This window comes from Bombus pyrosoma, linkage group LG14 (assembly GCF_014825855.1).
Source record: "Bombus pyrosoma isolate SC7728 linkage group LG14, ASM1482585v1, whole genome shotgun sequence".
In the NCBI taxonomy this organism is placed as follows: domain Eukaryota; kingdom Metazoa; phylum Arthropoda; class Insecta; order Hymenoptera; family Apidae; genus Bombus; species Bombus pyrosoma.
Window position 1 is genome coordinate 6,049,495 of NC_057783.1, and position 20,789 is coordinate 6,070,283.

At 35.1% G+C, this 20,789-nt stretch overlaps 4 protein-coding genes across 6 annotated transcripts in view; 2 read left to right on the forward strand and 2 right to left on the reverse strand.

Annotated features, from left to right (window-relative positions):
* Positions 1–91: 91 nt before the first annotated feature.
* Positions 92–4,329, forward strand: LOC122575093 (serine/arginine-rich splicing factor 2). 2 transcript variants are annotated; one of them, XR_006319307.1, is made up of 5 exons: positions 92–400; positions 613–756; positions 1,343–1,540; positions 1,671–1,760; positions 3,333–4,329. XR_006319307.1 is itself a non-coding variant. In XM_043743543.1 (4 exons), the coding sequence occupies exons 1-4, from the start codon at positions 219–221 to the stop codon at positions 1,675–1,677; spliced, it is 531 nt and encodes a 176-aa protein (XP_043599478.1). In that variant the 5' UTR covers positions 92–218; the 3' UTR covers positions 1,678–2,842. The 2 variants fall into 2 exon arrangements, 1 of the variants encoding a protein (XP_043599478.1); XM_043743543.1 differs by lacking the exon at positions 3,333–4,329 and having other exon boundaries at positions 1,671–2,842.
* Positions 4,318–7,242, reverse strand: LOC122575082 (lysophospholipid acyltransferase 7). Its single transcript, XM_043743518.1, has 6 exons — positions 6,785–7,242; positions 5,955–6,226; positions 5,726–5,877; positions 5,444–5,652; positions 5,052–5,373; positions 4,318–4,979 (listed from the first exon to the last, which is right to left on the reverse strand). The coding sequence occupies exons 1-6, from the start codon at positions 6,991–6,993 to the stop codon at positions 4,758–4,760; spliced, it is 1,386 nt and encodes a 461-aa protein (XP_043599453.1). The 5' UTR covers positions 6,994–7,242; the 3' UTR covers positions 4,318–4,757.
* A 263-nt stretch (positions 7,243–7,505) lies between these two features.
* Positions 7,506–9,114, reverse strand: LOC122574564 (28 kDa heat- and acid-stable phosphoprotein). Its single transcript, XM_043742270.1, has 5 exons — positions 8,933–9,114; positions 8,683–8,780; positions 8,189–8,317; positions 7,989–8,119; positions 7,506–7,914 (listed from the first exon to the last, which is right to left on the reverse strand). The coding sequence occupies exons 1-5, from the start codon at positions 8,940–8,942 to the stop codon at positions 7,698–7,700; spliced, it is 585 nt and encodes a 194-aa protein (XP_043598205.1). The 5' UTR covers positions 8,943–9,114; the 3' UTR covers positions 7,506–7,697.
* A 655-nt stretch (positions 9,115–9,769) lies between these two features.
* Positions 9,770–20,789, forward strand: part of LOC122574563 (ADP-ribosylation factor-like protein 4C) — a 54,690-nt gene continuing 43,670 nt past the window's right edge. The window contains exon 1 of one of the 2 annotated variants that reach the window (XM_043742269.1): positions 9,770–9,931. The gene's annotated coding sequence lies outside the window, so the exon portion shown is untranslated. Of the gene's footprint in view, positions 9,932–10,779; positions 11,347–20,789 lie in introns of those variants that run through there. The other variant, XM_043742268.1, reaches the window with a different exon arrangement.

A 20,789-nucleotide genomic window follows, 5' to 3' on the forward strand; every position in this document is an offset into this window, starting at 1 on the left:
AGAAAAATATGTGCATTTCGTACAAAAAAGAATTTGACGCGCGTAGTGCGATATTTTATTTCCATCATTTCCGACCATATTGCGCGTAGAATTCATTCTTCCGTTACTCGCCATCTTGTGTTGGACGTGCAAGTACCTGTGGTGCTTGATCTAAAACTGATTTCGTCGATTGTAGTATTGTTTTTATACAATCCGAAGTCCTCCAAGAATTGAAAAGGATGAGTTACGGTAGGCCACCACCTCGAATTGATGGGATGGTGTCCTTAAAAGTGGACAATCTCACGTACAGAACGACGCCGGAGGATCTGAGACGCGTGTTCGAAAGATGTGGCGAGGTCGGCGACATTTACATACCCAGGGACCGTTTTACTCGAGAAAGTCGCGGGTTCGCATTCGTTAGGTATATAAAGATCTATTTTTCCTTGTGTTTATCGATTTTTGTGTGCATTCTGTTTATTACGATTTATCAGTGTGACGTCATTGTAGTATTCAGATAACTAAGCTTATATATAGCAACAAATATTATGGCCAAACAATATGTATTGTCTAATAACATATATATATTATATATCTCTAAAATAACATTTTTATTATTGTGAGTCATTGTTTTAGATTCTATGATAAGCGTGATGCAGAAGATGCATTAGATGCTATGGATGGAAGACTGTTAGATGGTAGGGAACTTAGAGTTCAAATGGCCCGATATGGACGACCAACTTCGCCACACCGAAGTCGTGGTAGCCGACGACGAGGAAGGTAATTGTTATCAAAACATTTTTATTATATAGAAAATCTGTATACCTTTATGTTGGGATATTTATACCATAGTCCAACAGTTATATGTATACTCATTGTGTGATTTGAATTTAATCTACGTATTGTTAAAATTTCTTTCCTTATTGTGAACATCACCAATAATGATACTATGGGTTGCAAAAGTATTTGGATGTTTACTATAAAACGTTGCTATATCCATATTGTATATATTGTATAAAACATTTTGAATTTGTATATATTTATTACAAACATATACTTTGTACAAATTGTCGAAGTATTCGTGAAAAATTTCTATAAGTGCTTGAATGTTTTTGTATTCCATTGTATATATTAGTAATAATAATATATAGTATATAATAATATAATTATATATAAAAATGTGAATAATTTTGTTCCCTAAAGTAAAGTACAGCCAATGCAAAAGATGCGAACAATTTGTATCTTTTTTATATAAAATTAAAACTTTTCAAAAATTGAAGAAATTAATTGAGCGACATAAAGGTTAAGTAAAATACTTAACATGTAATACCATGTAGCTTTGTATCAATAGCATGTTTGTTTATAGATCACGTAGTAGAAGCAGGGATCGAAGACGCTCACGTTCTAGATCCCGCAGTAGATCAAGGAGCCGGGATAGAGATCGCAGGCGTTCATATAGTCGAAGCCGCAGCCGTTCGCGTTCTGACAGTAAGAGTTCGCGTGGAAAGTCCCGTTCTCGCAGCAAGTCTCCAGATAGGCAAAAAGACAGTCGCTCCAAATCAAGGTAAGTTTTATGATAATAGATGAAACTTAATTTACTCCTATCACTATACATTCGCTCTACAAAATTCCGTTATAATGTTAAGTATCATTGATAATATATACTCATATAACATGATTTTTTTTCCATGCAGGGACTGAAGTAATTGAACCATATACGAGTACAACTGTGAACTGATGCACGTGCTGCGAGTGCAGAATAATCGTTTCTTGAGAACAAAAAGGTATTCTATTACCCTCTATATCTAGAGCAACACTGTCGCACGTTCACATTTCTTCTGTCACTTACATATTAATTATGACGACGCACTACTTGGGTTACCAAAAGAAAAGAAAAATGAACCCAATACTAATTTTAGTGTAATGTATTTAGATTGTGAGTTTAATAGACTCGCGAGGATTTTCATTTGCAAGTTTTCATAATTATTCTTACTTTGTTAAGTGATATATTGTCTGAAGCAATACTTATTTCTGATCAGAAGAAAGTAAATGTGTTTTTCTGATTTCGCGTGTATGGACAAGCGAAACAGCTTGTTTTGATCAGTAAATTAACATTCGTTATTATCCTATTAAGAGCTTCGAAATAACGTGCTTTAGCACTTACATAAATGATCTTTTATTCTGCTCTGGAACAATAACAGGAATTTCACATCTTGACGATGGAGCGGATAATATTCAAGTTTACACTCTATAAATAATTAAATAAAAGAAATTGTTATTAGTTCGATCACAAAATGTTTTCATCTTATGTTAAAATGTAGTGTGCACAATTCTCAGTACGTCTCGATATAAGTGAGTTATAAATGATTACAGTTTATTCTTTTTCTTCCGTTTCTTGAGTCATTATGAATATTTTAATCTCTATATAGTACATATAAGTAATAAGAAGAAACCAACTGTTTCGATAAAATTGTGAAATTGTTTTCCAATATTAAAAATTATTTGAATCAAACAAGGTGGATTAAATATTCCTGGAAATACATGAGGGTGTTAATATGGTAATTAGCAGGTAATGTAAACTGTATGTGGTCGATTTGAGTCCAATTTCTGTACAAAGTTTAAGCTAATTTCCTAAGTCGTAATAACTTGGAATAATTTTTCATTGTTTGTGATTACAACTCGATCGACAAATTATGATTACGACTCGATTAGTCAGAAAAAGTAAAGAAACAAATAAGAAAAATTAAAAGTCGTAATCTATATAGATTATAGACATAAGTTCTGCGTTTCTGTAACAATATACAGGTTTATTTATGTAAGATTGCCATTTATAATAAAGTGTAATAAAATGCAGAAGACGGAACTATTCACATAGTTTTAGACAGTGTTTGAAAACTACATATATAGACGTAGGTAATGCTGTCAGAATAATGTTACTCGAAAATTTTATATCATTTATATTCGTCTACGAAAAAATGTCGATATCGTAATTATGGATTTTCTTGTATCGAGTACAATGAGACTAAAAACAGAATGTCCCAATTAAGATCATAAGCTTAAGAAATTAACAGTGGTACAATCTTTCATATTTACTTATTACTTACATACTGCCGTTCACTTCTGAATGTTATTAACTTCCTCGAATTTTGTATAAAACAACGCTGTCATTAATCTTAGATAGATCAAATTCTAGAATTTAAGATAATTTAGCATTTAACCATTGGTCTTATCTTTAATATTATAATTAATCGATCGTCAAACATCTTTCAACAAAAGAAAAAAAAGATAAAATTCCTCACACACGGATGTAACACGTTTATTCCTTATAACTAAGTTGTAATTTTATGGTGCCACAGGCGGTGGAAAGGAGTGGCGTGGCGAGTGTAGCTGATGATGGGGTAGCTGAGAGTAAGCAGTAAGCCGAGTAGCAGGGCTGTAAGCAGTTTGCAGTAGCGAGCGGTTGGTGGTCTGGTGAAAGCAGGTTCGCGCTAGTCGATCAGGGCGAGAAAAAGAGAGAAAGTGTGTGAGCGAAAGCTGTTTCTCTCTCTGTGGGGGGTCGGCGTGCAGAAATCGCAGAGGGTACGGTCTCGAGAGTGCAGAGAAATATGCAGAGAGCACGACGAAAAGCCACACGCGGTTGCTGGTCTCGACCATCGTCCGGTTTGCAGGTAGCACGTGAGCATCACCAGACCTCGCAAGCAGCAACTCGACATTTCAACTATTATGTCTACCAATTGCTTTGCGTGTTTCTTGAAACAAATCATTTCTCCAGCAATGGTCCGTTCGAAATCAACTATGTACTATCTTATTTCCAGCTGTGTAGGTCTGATTCGTAAGTTGAACGAGTTTAAATGTCGATTTTCTAAGTACGAATATTCTTTTCACAAATTTCTTAACGTCGGCGTATCAAGATGTATTTCATTTCGCTTCAATGGTTCATTTTATACAATTTTCAAATTAGTTTCTTCTAAGATGCTAATCTACGCCCAATTTTAAAAACAGATCTTTCAATTTTGACTTTCACTTTTTTTTAAATAGTTAATGAGATTGAAAGCGTATCTATCGTTAATATCGTTTTCGATATAACCTATAGCTATTCCAATTTTTATATGATCATCGCTTGAAACACTTGCCGCCACATTACAAATAATTGGGAAAGTTTCGAGGGTGGGCAGTGGGATCCTTTCGTTTTTCCTGTGTTCTTTTTTCAGGTGTCACCGAACGTCGATAGAGTAGTAAGTATTTTAGAGGTAAGGCAATGTTGCAGTAAATAAAAGCTTTTTTAAGGGGAAGAATATAAATCTTTGTAGAGATGTGAAGGGTTTAATCAATAAAGAATTCTTGTCGAAGAAATAGAACTTTTTATTCCTCACTTGTATCAATGAAAGATTTAAAACCTTCTAATTATCCAAAGATAATTTTTCGTTCTTTTTTCTAAATAGTGTAAATCTAAAATCTTCGTTATCCTACAAGTTGAATAATTTAACAATAGTAACAAAAAATATATTACATTTTTTTGACAAGCATTTCAATTGTAATCATACATGATCATTCTTAATTATGATCATCAATAAATTTTTCTATCATTTACATTAAAGTGAAAAGATGTAATATTTTAAAGAATATTTTAATATTACACTATGCTCTATTGATATTTTAATGGCTTGATGCGTATAGTTATGCGAAGCGTATTATAATACACGTGTCATTTAGATATTTCTATATCAACTCGAGCATGAAAGACACGAGAAAATTTATATATAATGCAAAAGATTTACAGACTATTTATCTTTATCCTTATCTCCTGTAGGCTTCTTGAAAATATACAATTTGCAGTAAAGAGCTGCCATGTATAACGTAAGTGCTATGATATGACCAGAGAAATATACAAGTTTGTAGTAAGCTAGAGTTTCTTTGAAATCTAATACTAAAAATGATATTCCCAAATACGCCATGCAAGTTGTTTTCTCATACCATCCTAGCAAATACCACAATTTTCTAGCCTAAAATAGGAAAGTTACATAAATAAAAATTTCAATTAATAGTTATGAATAGATATCGAAAATAGAACTTACGATACTGTTTTCAGCGGCTTGCTGATAAAATTTGTAGAATATGTCCTCTGATAACAGAAAAAGAGGAATCTGACAGAAGCAAACAGCATAGCCAGCTGACCAACCATGCCAAACAGCAGAAAGTAATAGGGTTAAAAGAGCTCGCATATTTTTCATTGGCAGTCGTTTATAGATATAGACACCAAACCAATATTGAACACAATTGTTCCATGTTTTCATAGCTGTTCTTGTCGAATTGCATTTTTCTAATTTCCAAACATTCATATTATATACAGTTTCAAAATCCAATTCTTCGTTCTCCAGTTTCTCAGGTGTTTTAGCTCTGTAACGTTTGGTTGCTATATTTTTGTTTCAAGTAATGAATATTATTATGGGGAAAAGGATGCTCTTACAATGTTTCTGTTGTTTTATAATCTTTTGGACCTAGTCCTTGTATAGGCTTACATCTAGTAGGATATGCTCCTAGTCCAGCCATTTGACACCCACATTCTGCTAAACCCATTCCAATGTACATTCTTACTCGAAAAAGGACGAATGTAGGATACATATAAAAGTGTCTATAAAGGAAAGATCTTTCTGCATACTCTTCTGTTAAAATATACTGAAATACAAAGTGAAACTTAATCATTTATAGTTCTGCCTATATTTGTCGGTAAAATGAAAACTGATATTACTCTGACGGGATAGCAGTAATTCATTATGAAGAATAGCACAACAAAGAATATAGTTTGTTTCAGTTTGTATAATGTGACAGGCCATGGATCTACTACTTTAGAGAATGGCCTATATAGATGGTCCCAATATGTTCTATATCGATAGTATGGTCCTATAGAGAGAAATATTACATTTAATATAATATCAAAATTAGATTGATCATAGTTACTTAAAGTATCATAGAATTACCAGTCAAAAGTCCCATGTAGCCAAAACCATAATGAAAAACATCTAAAAATCCAACATTTTTTATTGCTTCATTATCTACTCCTTCTGGATCATCAGCTGGAGGATTAATAGCTGCATTTAGTTCAAACGCTAGTCCAGATAATTTTAGTGTCAATATCATCAGTATGAGATTTGTATGAGTTGATGGTACTGGTAAACCAATATAATCCCCTAATCGAGATATAACAAGTAGAAAGAAGAATGAAAAAATAAAGCTGACAATATGAGATTTCCTGCAAATAACAACAAATTGAGAAATGACACTAACTAGTTTTATAAAAGAATGGAATATGAACAGAAAATGTATAAGGAGCGTTTATTATTAAAATAATTTCTATGTTTTATGTTACACAATATTAAGTAGAAAGTAATAATAAATTTTTGCATATTACATAAAATAAGATGATAAAGACTAGTTCAAAGAACGAGGATTTTCATTATATTAATATTTCCATTCGGCAATCAAGTTACAATTGGTGGTAATTTGACACTTAACAAGTGCTAATTATGTCTTTTAAGAACAGTGCAATATTGAGATATATATATATATCTAAAAATGACAGATAGTTAATTTGATCTGTACGTTTATGATTTTAGATAAGATCGAAATATAAGAAAATCATATCGTGCAAAGTAAGTAGATACGATGACATTATCAAAAATAATTTTAAAAATATTTCACTTAAAATTGAGTTAATAATTTTGACACATTATGACACACAATTGATAAGGTAAAACGCTCCTTGCTTAAATTGACAAATAAATATAATTAACGAATTAATATATCATACTTTGGTGAGATGTTGGTTATAATAACAGCGTTAATCAGAGAAAAAATCAAAGGGAAAAGTATATAACTTCCAGAGACAACTCCTGTTAATAGGATGCCAATAAACGTGCCGGTCCATTTCTTCACTTCTGGATCTTCTATTTTTCGATAATAAAACCCGACGAATACACAAAACAACAACAGTGTGACATAAACTACATCCGTCCACATCGTATCAGCTCGGTTATAGAAACTTTACTGTGTCTTCTTTCTATCCTATCCCATTTCCTCCGTCTCACCGACTGCAGTTAAATTGTACGCAATCAAGTCGGTGAACTTTGTACGTTAATAAATCGGATATTATTACTACTATACAATTACTAGAAAATTTTGGTGATTTACATTTATTCACAAGCTTCTTCCTTTATTTAAATTTCGGTAATTTGTAATTTAAATGATAGAAACTTTCGATCGTATATTTTCGCTTCTCTTATAAATTACACACAAATGCAATATGTATATCATTGATTTTTTGCTGAGTCAATAATTTAGTAGTGCGAATTTATATTTACCAAAGTAATTTAAATAATAATTATACATAATTTAAAATCTAAATATTAAGAACATCTTTCTTTGCAGATTGCAAGTAAACATAATATTTTATTGATTATTTTGTTGAATTGTCAGCTTAGTAAAATAAAATTATATGTCAGGTGGGAGATTAAATAATAATACAGGTATAGTTTAGTTATTGTAATAATTATATTTATGTATAATTAAACAAGGATATTTCCATCAAACGCATTATGTAAATGCGCGAATTGATTCATTCAATTAGTATCAATAAGAAAGTAGATTTTTTAACTGTTTATCAATGTTAATGTAATAGTAGCTGTGACATCAAATATTTTTTAATTGACTCAAGTTAAAACGTTCTAGGATTTTTTGCCAAGAGCTTTTTGCCTAAGTTCCGTTTTCCTCTGAAGAGCGAGTTCTTTTTGTTTCTTTTCAGCTTCTCGTTTTTTAGCCGCTTCCTCTCGTTGTTGTTTAACTATAGCTAATCGTGCTAGATCCGCGCGTGCTTCATCCGTTTTACCTGCCGCGTGTAATTTCTGATAGTTTGCATATGCTCTCTGTCTTTCTAGTTGTTCCCTAAAAAAGAAGAGAAAAGTGAGTTCTCCAATCTTTATATGTTACGAATTTCTGTATATTTCATTGATTTTTACCGTTCTCTACGAGACAAATCTGGTTTCGCTGTGTCTAAAGATTGATTTAATTGAGATAATTTTTTTGCTTTCTTTTGTACCCTATTTGGATTTTCAACTTGAATTAAATTTTCTACACCCTTTGTCTTTCCCTGCAAATTAAAAGAAGAAAGGAAAATTATCATTTATCGATCATTATAAATCTCTATCGATTAATTTACCTCAGTTTCCGATTCTGATTCTGATTCGCTGTTGGTATCTGTCCCCGAGGAACTATTATTTTTTACTGAATCACCGTGTGCTTTGGGTTCATCTTCCTCATCACTTGAACTATCCTTTCCTTTGTTCTTCTAAAAAAAACAATATTATTATAACTTTTAGATATGAAGGGTTTCGTTTACATTAATGAATTTTTATTTACCAGCCCCCTAAGTAAAATTTATGTAACATTTTTCGAAAGAACAAATGCAAGTGGAAAGAACAGATGAAACAAATCATCTAAGGATCTATCCATCGCTTTTGAGTCTTAAGAATTTTCTGAAGGTTTGTGCCCGATTCTCTCAAACGGTTGCACCAACATGGAGTATCGTGCTCCATGAAAAATCTCAGTTATAGTGCGCACAATCACGCTCAACCGTCAAAGGATAATTCGACCTTACGTACTTAATAATAATATCTAAGCCGTCGTGCTGTTGGTTAACTTAAAAATACTGACTCTCCACTGGAGCTTTTTTTCCTCCTGGCGTCGTTGCTCCTCCAGTTCCTCGGGGTTAGTGAAGTGACGACTCCGGCCTTTGTAACTGACATATTTACCTAAAGGAAAACCGTATTTTTAGATCCAAATTCGTTCGTCGAGGTCATAACATACGAAATTGCGTTTTTCTCGCCAAGAAATGTGGTGGGGAAGAAATGATGATAACTGTGTGTGTCGAGTGCGAAATAAATAATAATTTGTCCGTGCTTACCGCGTGGCATTTTTTCGAATCAATTAATCACGTCAATTTAATGATTATTGTACGAAAATTTGAAGAAAAATACCTCTTCTCCGCTGTGAGAGAGAGGAATTACGTTTAATGTCAGATTAATACTGCACTGCTGCTTATTTGGTCGTCAACCACGAGCTCTAGCGGCATGAACCATTGCATAGAATATTTGCCTGCATGGTTGGTAACATGGTTCGTAGGTTTATTGAAACAATTCAAGAGCAGAAATAAAAAATTTTTATTTTACAATTTGCGTATGTTACAAATATGCTGATAAGTTGATCTTTACATCGTAGCAACACGCAAACTCGATTAAATATTTAATGACTTGGTTATAATTGAATGCTCGTCTCTACGTACGAATGTAAATTTCATAGTTATTTATTCGTTTACTATAAATATTAATGTTTATATTTCAATGTTATTCCGATTACAATTTTAAATTTAAAATATGTAAATTTGATTATATAATATTTGCGAAACAATAATTAGCGTGTTGGAAACTTGAGCTCTGTCGTGTTTTCCGCTCTTGAACAACATAGTTCATGGTTTAATGACTGATATATGTATGTAACATGTTAACGTATCAATTGCCAGATAACTTGAGCAAACTAAATTTATTTTCTCAAAAATCTTATAAAATTATTCAGTTTATCTCGTTTTTCTTATTCCAGCTAATTTCATTTTTTTGTAAGAGTTATAGATAGTAAATTTATCGCGAGAGACACTTTTTTCAAACTAATCTCATTTCGCGGTATAAGATAACATGTGTTCATAGGATATTTATGAATTTTTTAGTTTGTCTACAAACACGAAATCGTGAAGTAATTGGATGCATCTGACACGGTTGTATTGGGTGCCAATTGGCTACTAATCGGTCAGTATTGAGTAGCAAGTGCAAGTCACTCCGTGCATGAAATTTCTCGTCAAAACACCTAACGCAGAATTTATCATGCATCTGTCTGCAATTCCAACTTACAGGTAGTGAAATTTTTTATTTTCAATTTAACCGTTTCTATTACTATGGAAATTCAATTCCTTATTAAGAAAATGTTATAGTTATAATTACAGTTAATTATTTTGTATCAGATCGTCATTGAAATTTGAACCGAAACGTTTGTTGGATTTTTACCATTGAATTTAAATTGTAAAATTCTGATTATTATTATTTTTAATTATGGGATATGCATTTCTTTTTTGCGTGTTTTTCTTTAAATTGGAAAATAAAATATGATTATTGAGTAAAAAATGTTGAGAATATCAGGGTTAAGTCGAGTAAGTATTACTTCAACAAGTATAGCCTCGTAGAAGCGTAAGAAATTATTTAACGACTGGTACTGGTGATTCACACTGTTCTTTTTTCTCTCGTTTATCACGTTATGCGTAAGTGGCGGTTGCTTGTTCGTGCTTGGTCACTATTGGCCACGTTCTTTTAGTCTTCAATTTATATTATTTAAGAACAATTGACTTGGTCGGCCGGTTGCATTTTAGGGGGATCAATCTGAGAGTTCCGACCGTCCATAATATTAAAAGAGTCACATATATAATACTTTATGTAACTTGCAATAAATTTCTGTCCCAGTATAAATTGTTCATTCTATTCATAGTTATTCATAGAATGATATTTTAGTCCTAGAATATAATATTGGTACCGCATAATTTTAGAGATTCGAATTGTTACAAATATCAATTATTTTGTATTAAATTTTCCTTATCATTTTTAAAAGATTGTTATTTTGTTGATTAGAATATTTATGGGTTGTTGGATAACATTATAAGATAAAAGCCACTTTTTAAATAAATATTAATTAATGAAGCAACAATATTTCATGAAATAACAATGAAAATCTTATTAAAATTCCTTTTGCAATGTTTATAAAGTTTCCAATAATATTTCAAGATTAAATCAATTTTTTAAATAAATATTAATTGCTTTGTTTTGATCCAAATAGCGTTCGAACGAAAGCGCTTTTATTGACGGTTCAATATGGCGGGTTTTTGTATCCTGATGCCACCTAACGGCGCTTTCCGAAAGTAGATTACGATTCGAAAAGGAAGCAGCCAGTCTGTTTCGGGTATTTGGACTGGTCGGATGTATACAGATCGTGCTCTTAAATGTTAGCCGGTGACTGACTGTTTTGATGTGCTCTAATGTCATTCACTTGAACAAGTCGTGAAATCGAACCCTATTTGTTCGCGAGTGCTCGCTGTTCTGTAATCGTGGAATACATCATTCGAACTTCTGTCGCTTTCGAAACCGATAATTCGATTGCTCTTTCGAGATTCGCGAGAAGTGTGTCAAAGTCGATGTAACGTGTTTCTGTGCGTCCATAGTCAACCGTAGCTGTAAGTGTCTCCGGGCTTCGGATACGGTTCCCATATTCCAATAAAAAATGGTAAGTCACCGAAAGTATCATTTCATAATATTGACGTTATAAATTATGTAATCGCGAGGAAAGTAACTTGATAGAGGAAATCATTGTGATTGTCGTTGTGATTATATCTTCGTCAATGCTGTCAAAATATTTGGGTGTCGATAGAATCTTGATTAACCGCTTACCTTGTGATATGGAATCAGTAAAGCATTTTTGAGATATTTAAGGCTTCAAAAATCTACAGAATGCATATAACATGCAAAAATATATGTATAAAATATTCAAAATAGATCAATTATTATGACATTTAGTAGATAAGACAAATGTTTATTCAGATTCCATTTATTTAATTAAAAAATCAAAGAAATATAATATCGTATTCATTATGTTATTCGTTATGTGGAATGAAGTTAAATATAATAGATTCAATTTTAATTCTGACTTTAATTCAATATTACAAGATTATCGAATGGATTATCGAATACGAATTACGTAAATACAATATTTCAATGTTTCGTCTTAGACGATATATGGATGGACCAATCACACGATATCTTGTTTAAAAAGGACCAATTACAACGACAGCAGATTCTACTTGTACATATGTAGGTATTAAAGTAATATTTCAGTTCAACAAGGACCAATCACGAGATATATCGTTTGAGAAGAACCAATCACATTATTCGAAGGATATTTTACTGGTATTAAAAAATTCAATTTTGATTTTAACTTTTCTTCAAAATTAAACGATTATAACTAAGTTAACTAGTTAGTTGTAGTTTATCCTTTACCTCCAGTTTACGAATCATTGATATAAATTGCGTATAACATATATGTAAATGTTTCACTTTAGATCGAACAAGTAAATAGCTAACGGTGACGTATATGGCTAGGGAAAAATTGATAAGGCAAGAGGTTAATTCGATCGAATCGTCGCAGAGCTCGTATCGCGTGTGAATGAATCTTGGACGGAGCTGTGCATCGATGATGACAGCTTCGTAGAGCAGTCAAGGTTATTTCATTTCTCTCACTGTGCCTCATGAATGGATACCTGTTCTCTTTGCCCTTTAATCACCGTAAAAAATCCTAGAAATACCATCAGATGGTATACTCGATGGAAAATCTCACGTATACACACTTTTATATTAATCTAAACGTTATTTTATGGGCATCTCTATAAATCAAGCAGCCTCGTAGATGGAATATTCCATAATTGAGAACATGAAATGAATGTAAGTGACGAACGAAGACTGATTTTTTAAATTGAAGAGGATATAAACTTTATGACGGATAGAGACTCAAGTGTCAGAACAATTTATCTTATTTAATCTTATATCTTCCCATTTACAAAATTGTACTTTAGGTGAATTATTACTCTTACCAATATTATATTTAAGATTAAATGTGACTACAGAAAGTATCGCACGTAACCTTATTTAAGCACTTTTTTTATCACCTCCTTTCCATGTATCACTTTCATAGTATTAAATTTTTATATCTATATGCAAGTACTACTAAATGATATGAAACTTGATATACCAAGGTGTACATATAATATAAAAAGGTATATTATAATAATACAACGGTGTAAAAGTACCCTTTACAGCCACTGTATTTCTCAATTTTATCGAACACGCTTTTAAACCTATAATACATACGTCATATACCCAAATACTATGTTCTTCCAAGTATTCTACGCAAGATCACGTCGAAAATACAAATTCTCAAAAACGAATAACTCTGTACAACGACAGTTCAGTTTGTAAGCAGTAAGAGCATCCCCTGGCGTATTTACGGGAGAGATGCACTTACGTGGATACTTTTAACATTCGGTTGGAGTCATTGCCACGCTTTATAAATATTCAACCGTTCTATAAACGCGTCGGCTAAGCGTCGTATCACGTGCACCGCTTCTCGTCGCGTTTTCTTACCACCGACACATATGATGCATTCTCGTCGTCGATACGGCGTTTCCTCTCGCGCCGGTGCGTGTCTCGCCACTGCTACGATGTTTTGATCGTTGCGTTGCATCTGCATACGTGTCGCACTAATTGCTTCACGTTCCTGCCTGCCCTTAATTGTTCTCATAAATGTAACGAGCGCATCGTCTCCGTGTTACGGTGACGAATGGTCAGTTTCACGATACACTGAATATCTTATGAGCACCGATATCGCACATTGGTCTTATTTCATTGTTTATGAAATTATATATACCATGCTCGAGAATGTTTAACACTACAAGAGACGCGAATGGCGTCACGCTTGTTTTTTTTGTATTTAAAATTAGAATATTAAAATATCGCTGCGTAGATCCTTAACATTTCCTGCCTTGTTAACTTTTTATGTTTCAGGTCAGAGTTTCTTTAGCAGTTTACGAAATTCGTATACGAACACGATTATTTATGCAGCGTTAAATCCACGATTTTCCAAAATGTACAGTTTATTTATCGTAAAATCATAGAACGGTAATTTCAGTAGTTTATCTTGCAGGCATTTGATTTGGCGAAAGGCTTGCCACCAAATCATCGTAGAAATGCGATCAATTTTGCAGCAGGGGTTCACCATTGTAATGGAAGATCATACGTCTCTGGGAAAATTGGTATCATCCGTAAGCAACTCTCCCTTTCTTCTTCTTGAAACGTGCTGGCTCTCGAATCCTCACAATTTCTTACGTGTGTTCGCTTCTTGAAAATTCCAGGTTCCCAATTCTTCGTTTTCCAGCGATCGCTTTCATGAAATTCCTCAAGGTTTATTTCACAAGAAGAGATTCAAGCCTTTAATGACAAAGCGGTTAATGGAAAGACACGATTGTGTTAAGAATTTCATCGTGACGAAACACGCAGTGATCTCGTCGAAAATAAATATATTATATGCTCGTCGGTTCGGCATTATCGGCTAAGGCAAGACACGGGCACGAGGGCTCGTGCAAGTCTTTTCATTCAGAAGTAATGGATTTCCAATAATTTACGCTCACAACTAAAACCACCAGTCAAAGAGTATCGCATACATGCACGAGCACAGGGTTAAGAGTCGGATAGCTCGGGCATTTTTTCTTTTTTCTACCTCGACGATATTGAAGGCCCGTGGATTGACAGATGACGCGTTAAACGTTAACTTTGATCCCTTTATCGTCCAAGGGCTTTTGCTTTATTCCTCGTATCCTTAATTTATGCTCAGTTTATGCTCAATTCTCTGTCGTATCTTGAATACCTCGGAATTAGAATTTTCCATTCAACTTTGAAGCTTAAGAGAAAGAAAAAGTTATTTGCGTTATCGGCTAAGTAGCTTCTTAACGTCAGTTTGGTTGCTCTTATCTGGAACAGACTTGTAGAAGATTTTATACTTATTTAGAATTCCCCCCATTGTTTGTATTTTATTGTAAAAATTGTACTTATAGCGTTGTATGTATAGTAATTGTAGCATAGTGTTGAAGTTATTCTCTTCACAAGTTCCTCCTCTGTTATGTACTAAATCATTTTATTCTCGCAATGTTAGCGTAATGTTAAATTTATATAGAGTTGTATGTAACGTTATATTCGCAATATGCATTGAAAATGCAGTTTATCTACCCACGATTGGAATTTTTCCAAAACGGAGATAAGTACAGGAAACAGTGTGTAAAATCTGCATTTATCTGGAGAATACGTTTGTCAATTTCTGAGTACGTACAACAATATTTGAAAATAGAGATTTTTCTACTAAAGTTGAACTTTACATTTTCCTTAAATTACAAACTTTGTCACTTGGCCATTAATCTCTGCGAAGCTTCTCCGACTCGTTAATCATAATAACCGTTCTATACAAAAAATTCATCCCGTACCAAAGAATCATTTTTCTTTGTTTCATTCTTCTTCACGTTGAATTAATCTTTCTCTCTCGAGTTCGTACGAAACAATCATCTCTTCCCATCTCGAATTCGCAGTCCAAAGATTTTGCCACTTTCCCGCTAAACTTTCCGAAGCTCCTGCGATTTTCATTCGTCGTAACCGTTTAACGCAAAAAATTCGTTCCTCTTCTTCCTGATTTTATCCCAAGCGATCGTGCTCCTTCTTGCTTCCAACGTACGTCGAACACCCGTTCCTCTCTCTCGATTCTACACCAGAGAATCGTTCTTCGTCTCGATCTTCCACCAAACATCCGTTACTTGTCAAACGTATGAAAAACCTTGTAACGAAAGAAAGGTGGAAGAAGAAACGAGCGAGTGGCAAAAACACGGAGGAACGTAACGGACTCGGAAGATCGCGCGTGAAATCACTTTCGTTGTGAAAATCGGTACGCTCGCGCATCGATGGCGCGATTATAATCGGCACGTGCAGCTAGTAACGGCATTCCTGGTTGCCGTTCCCTCGCGAAAGCGGCTTGTTTCGACGCTCTGTCCCGAGAACTAGGCGAATCCGACTCGTGTCGAACACGAGTCGCTCGATTTCATCTGGAAAATAGACGACGACCGAATGCAGAAGGCGGTGTTTTCACAGCTGCGACGATGCGTTCTGTGTTTCGCCGCTTTATGATCGTTTGTTTCTGTTGAACAATCTCGACACGACGACGTTAGCACGTGACGAGGAACTCGCAAACGCCACCGGTATTTCATTTCCGTCTCTATTTTCGAGAAATATTCCGCGTATCGTTGATATTAATGAAAATAAAGTGTTACGTTTTGTTGATCAGATTCACCTCGAAATTGTACAAAATTAAATAATTATTTGATAAAGTAGCAATAAGGCGATTATAAATGACTCGTATTATCGCCTTCTGCATGAAACTAGCATAAGACTAAAATTATGTTCTCGCTTTTGCTCGTTACTGTACATTTTCTATTCCACTTTCGCGAAAATACTCGGAAAATCGTGGGTATTGACGATGTTTGGATAATCAACGAATTTATCGTGGATTCTTCGGAGATCGAAATCGAAATTGAGATTCAGATCTTCCACGTAACAGAAGGATACGAGTTTCGGACGAGTTTCATTTACAGCCAGATTATGTAGAGAAGGTTGTAGGAAATGTGAAATTAATCACCATGGTTCTACGCTTATCGAGTTTCTTCAGGATTTGGTTGCTTGGTTCCTTGCTAGCTTCATAACGCAGCCAATTATTTTCTTCAGTATAGCACCGATTTTCATTTTCGTTAAATTTCTAATTTTATTCATAGGAGCTTGAACGAAATTGCAGCAGATTGTCCTCTTAAAATGGAGAAATGTTTTCTTTTTTTTTTACGTTTGGAAGAATAGATTTTTACCTGATCACGGACTCTAAGTTACCCATTTCCTGGAACAGAAGCCGAACGGATAATTTCCAACATTCGTCACGCTCAAAAGTGCAGGCAGCGATCCCAGGGTTTGGTTTTTCGTTTATGAGGTAGAGAGACGTTGAATGTAAATCGGCGATAAATCGTGCGGAGGGTAACCATCGCGGAATACGATGCCGATGTGTTAGATTAGATTAGCTGCGATAAGACTGTGGGTTATTTATTTCGAAGCAGCCTTTCTCGAAACTCTCCACGAGCAAAACGACATACATATTCAAACAAGTGTTCAGCGTTTCTCACTCGACTGCTTCTTTGTCGAGTTAATTTAATTGCACCGTGTATCGATGTGTTTCGTTACCGATCACGTTACCGATTGTGATAGCAATCCTGCGATTCCATTTAAAATTCGTCGCGTAGATTATTGCGAAAACTAGTTCTTCACTGCTTTGCATCTACGGCTCTTCGGGACGATATATTTCGCATTTTCTTGGTTGAAGCACGAGCCTGGTAGACTTTATTCAAGGCAGCTGAACTTCCATATTTTAAAATTCAACTTTGAACTTTGTTTGCAGAATACATCGTTCCATTTTTTGATCGCTGTACGTTACACATTGATCAGTCAGCTGTTGCGACCTCTTTGAGAAACGTGTAGGTAAAACGCGTGGCGGAAAGTAAGCGATGACGAGTATACTCGTCAAATACAGAATGTACGTGGCTGTTATAATAGTAGACTCGAGTCGTAACGAAACGACTGTTTTATCTTTTAACTTTACGCAATTGCTTTGTGACGAGTATACTCGTCAGAAACAGCTGACTGGTTAAAGACCAATAACGTCTCGTCGATAAAACGCGAACTTGTACAACGCTAAACGTAAGTTTAGTATTCTTAAAATAAAATCCTATTTACTCTTCTTTTGATAGCGAGCAGTTGTACATAGTGAAGAATTAAACACGTGAATGTACATTTAGAGGCCAAACTTCAACTTTCTGAACAGCGGAGAGATAAATAACGAAGTAAGTGTTGTATATTTTCCGAGTTAGCGAGTGATTGTTTAATTATTATTTGAGAACCCCGCATGGGTTAAGGTCAGAGCAAGTGTGAAGAAAGTGAAGAAAGCGAGTTGTCTTTGACGCGAGGGTGAGAACCAAGAGGGTGCTCAAAGGTTTATTTAGCTCTCTGTTACGAGTGTTAGTTTTTTGTTGTTTGAGATAAATCCAGGGATACTCTCCCTTTTCCGAAATCTTCTCTTTTTTTCTTCTTAGGTATACCATTCCTATTTTAGAATTTTCTTCCTGATTCTGAGATTCTTACTTTGGGAATTTCTACTGTGAAATTTTATTTCTACGCTGTTTTTTTCTTGGAACGTATATACACAAGTAAAGCGTTTAGTAATATTCTGCTGTCGTAGGATTTTTAAAACACGAACGAAGACGAAAAGAATGAGAGATCAAGAAGCAGGAACGTTCTTCTGATAAAACAGATTTGTGAAATTATGGCACGTACTTTTTCTCTTTTTCGTTGGCCGACTAGATTTTTGCCCGAGTATCATCATCATCCGGAGCGAGCAATTGAGCATAATCGAGTGACCAATTAAAGCGAGGATTCTTTTTGTAAGGGAATTTAAAGCGACACGACTACGTCGTCCCGTTAAACAAATAGGGCAATCAAAGGGACACCCTTTAGATTGCAGGGAAACGATGCGGATGAGTCGAATAATTCAATAAAAGAGGGTTCCTGCCTGTGGATATCGTGAACCGAAGGTCATCCGGAAAAACAGACAGTCAAATCGAAGAGTTTACTTTCTGAAGTATCATTAGCTTCGAACGAAAGCTGATCTTGACATTAATTTGTGGATAGATAAGGTAATTAAGAAAATTCTCGCGGAATTTGTTTAATAAATTGCAAGTTGATGATCGCTTCAAATTGCAAGAATCTACGTCGAAAATTGTGTATATACCTTGCAAAATTTTCATCGAGGAATATTATTTGATATATTTATATAATATAGGAATATATTTCAACGAGCTAATATTTTCGCAAGTCTCAGAATATCGTGAAACATTGTTCGAAAAATATCGCAAGGTAACATTTTTCCAAGCCTTAGATATTGCAAAGTATCCGCCAAAGTCACTAGGTAAAACGACGAACTAGAGAGTTTTCGTTTAACCAGTTGGCTGTCTTTGACGAGTATACTCGTCACGAAGAAATGGAAATAGTCCGTGTTACGACGAGTATACTCGTCGTCGCTTACTTCTTACAAGTTCCAGGCTTTTCAAAGTTTTCAAACTTAAGAGCGAATGTTAAGAGTTTTATGAATTCTTATGAAAGAGAAAATGCAGGAAGGAAACGTTTGGGCTATTTCAGTTCTTTTCATTATTCACTCAAAGATTATTGGTAGAAACTTACCAAACAGGTTCTCCTCGTCGTCACAGATCTTTCGCTATAGATAGCAATTTTATAAAACGATCTAACGAATAAAGCTTTAAGAAACAAGATAAATGGCGGTATTTTCACGGGACTCGAAGAACATAATAAGCTTCGCTTCCACAAAGAATATTATCAGAAATCGTTTTGTGGATAGTTCTGCAACGATCGAACCCCTTTCTGGTCGCGGCACAGCGAACGAGCAGCGGAAAGGGAGAGGCGGATTATTCGCTGGCTCGGCGTCTCCGCTTGCATGGTCGACAGAACCCAGTGCGGAGTTGCGATTCTCGATTACGAACTCTCGTTGACCGGGTAAAGAGTTTCCAGACTGCTTTTCCTCCGTAAACACGACCGCCATCCGGCCATCGATCCGCTGCAAGTTTCATGATTCACGCGTTTCTTGATCAGCACCGCGCTCGTTCGATTCTTGGAATTTCAAATTGCTAAACGTAAATCCGAATGACTGTAAATACGTCTAACTTGTGTATAAGATATTCCTCGGAATCGATGATATCTGTCCGAGTATTTATGGTTTTCGAAGCGTGCCGAAGGTGTACTTTCGCATATACAGAAATATACAGAAGCGTAGAACAAGCAACAAAGCACGACGAAGGAGAGTGCGTCATCTACGAATCGAAGAGGCTCTCGCGCGTGCAGCACGATCGATCTTTGCAAACGTATCGCATTTGCAATTGCGGACTATCCGAGCGTGTTAGCGCGAGTAAAGCGATTTTTCTACTTTCCACGGTCGTTCGTACTTTGAATCTCAGCGAAGAAGTTGCAGCTCTGCCCCGAGGAAGCGAATTGTAACGTTAACGAAACACGTTGGCGCAAAAGTGCAACGCCTAACACGATTGAATGAAACCAAGTTGCTTCCGCCTCGATAAGACGAATTTAGCACGACTTCTGTTGATTTATACGTCGATCCAGATTGGTTAAACACGTACGAAGGTCTCTTGTCGCGTTCCGGAACAACTGATAAATTTGTTTGATCAGTTTATCAGCCCCGAGGAAGATTTTCAGACGGTGGAAGGTGGAGAACGTGGCTCGAGGCACGTCTTACTTACACGATGCTCTATTTACGGAGAACGTCTCGACGTTATGTTAATCAGAAAAATAATTTATGCGAAGACAAACACGTGCGACTTTACATGAGAAAATTTCTTATCTTCAGGATCTTCATCGAATAACCAAGCGTATGCATATATGTAGAAAATCATGGGTGAAACTTCATTTTCGAGCGCACCGATCTTTCTGATCTTTATCCATTTAGCTGTTTTCGACGAGTATACTCGTCACGAAGGAATGGCGATATTCTGTGTTACGATGATTATACTCGTCATGCCTAGAAACTAGTTAAAATTTGCTGTCCAAGTTGGAATTTTAGTGAGAACTAAAATATATTCGTAAATTTTAAGATGTTTCGCATATTTGAATATCGCTGTAATTGAATAATCGAATACTAATTTTATTGCACGGAGATCATTATTCCGAAACTTTCGCGTATCGAAACTTGTACATGGAAACGAAGTTTCACCAAAATCATTCGAGTCAAGGAAGATGGAACACAGAGGAACGTCCGTTGGAGCGTATACAGATACTTGCAGCGTTTATTCCAATTTTCACGGCGCGAATGTATAGGAAATCAATATTTTCAGGCGACGAGCTGCGTTACGACAGCACCGATGCAGCCAGCAATAAACGCAATCTGATCAGATAATTGCTCGAGCTTATTCAATGGGCGTTTCAGCCTATTTGAGGCTGATTCTTTCGTCAATAAAGATCATCAGC

Coding starts and splice junctions, on each gene's coding strand:
- LOC122575093 (XM_043743543.1), top strand. CDS start 219: ATGAGTTACGGTAGGCCACCACCTCGAATTGATGGGATGGTGTCCTTA. Junction 401..612: donor CGCGGGTTCGCATTCGTTAG/GTATATAAAGAT, acceptor TCATTGTTTTAG/ATTCTATGATAAGCGTGATG. Junction 757..1,342: donor GGTAGCCGACGACGAGGAAG/GTAATTGTTATC, acceptor GTTTGTTTATAG/ATCACGTAGTAGAAGCAGGG.
- LOC122575082 (XM_043743518.1), bottom strand. CDS start 6,993: ATGTGGACGGATGTAGTTTATGTCACACTGTTGTTGTTTTGTGTATTC. Junction 5,653..5,725: donor ATTACTGCTATCCCGTCAGA/GTAATATCAGTT, acceptor TTTGTATTTCAG/TATATTTTAACAGAAGAGTA. Junction 5,374..5,443: donor TATAAAACAACAGAAACATT/GTAAGAGCATCC, acceptor CAAACGTTACAG/AGCTAAAACACCTGAGAAAC.
- LOC122574564 (XM_043742270.1), bottom strand. Junction 8,318..8,682: donor AAAAAAAGCTCCAGTGGAGA/GTCAGTATTTTT, acceptor TGTTTTTTTTAG/AAGAACAAAGGAAAGGATAG. Junction 7,915..7,988: donor GATTTGTCTCGTAGAGAACG/GTAAAAATCAAT, acceptor CTTCTTTTTTAG/GGAACAACTAGAAAGACAGA.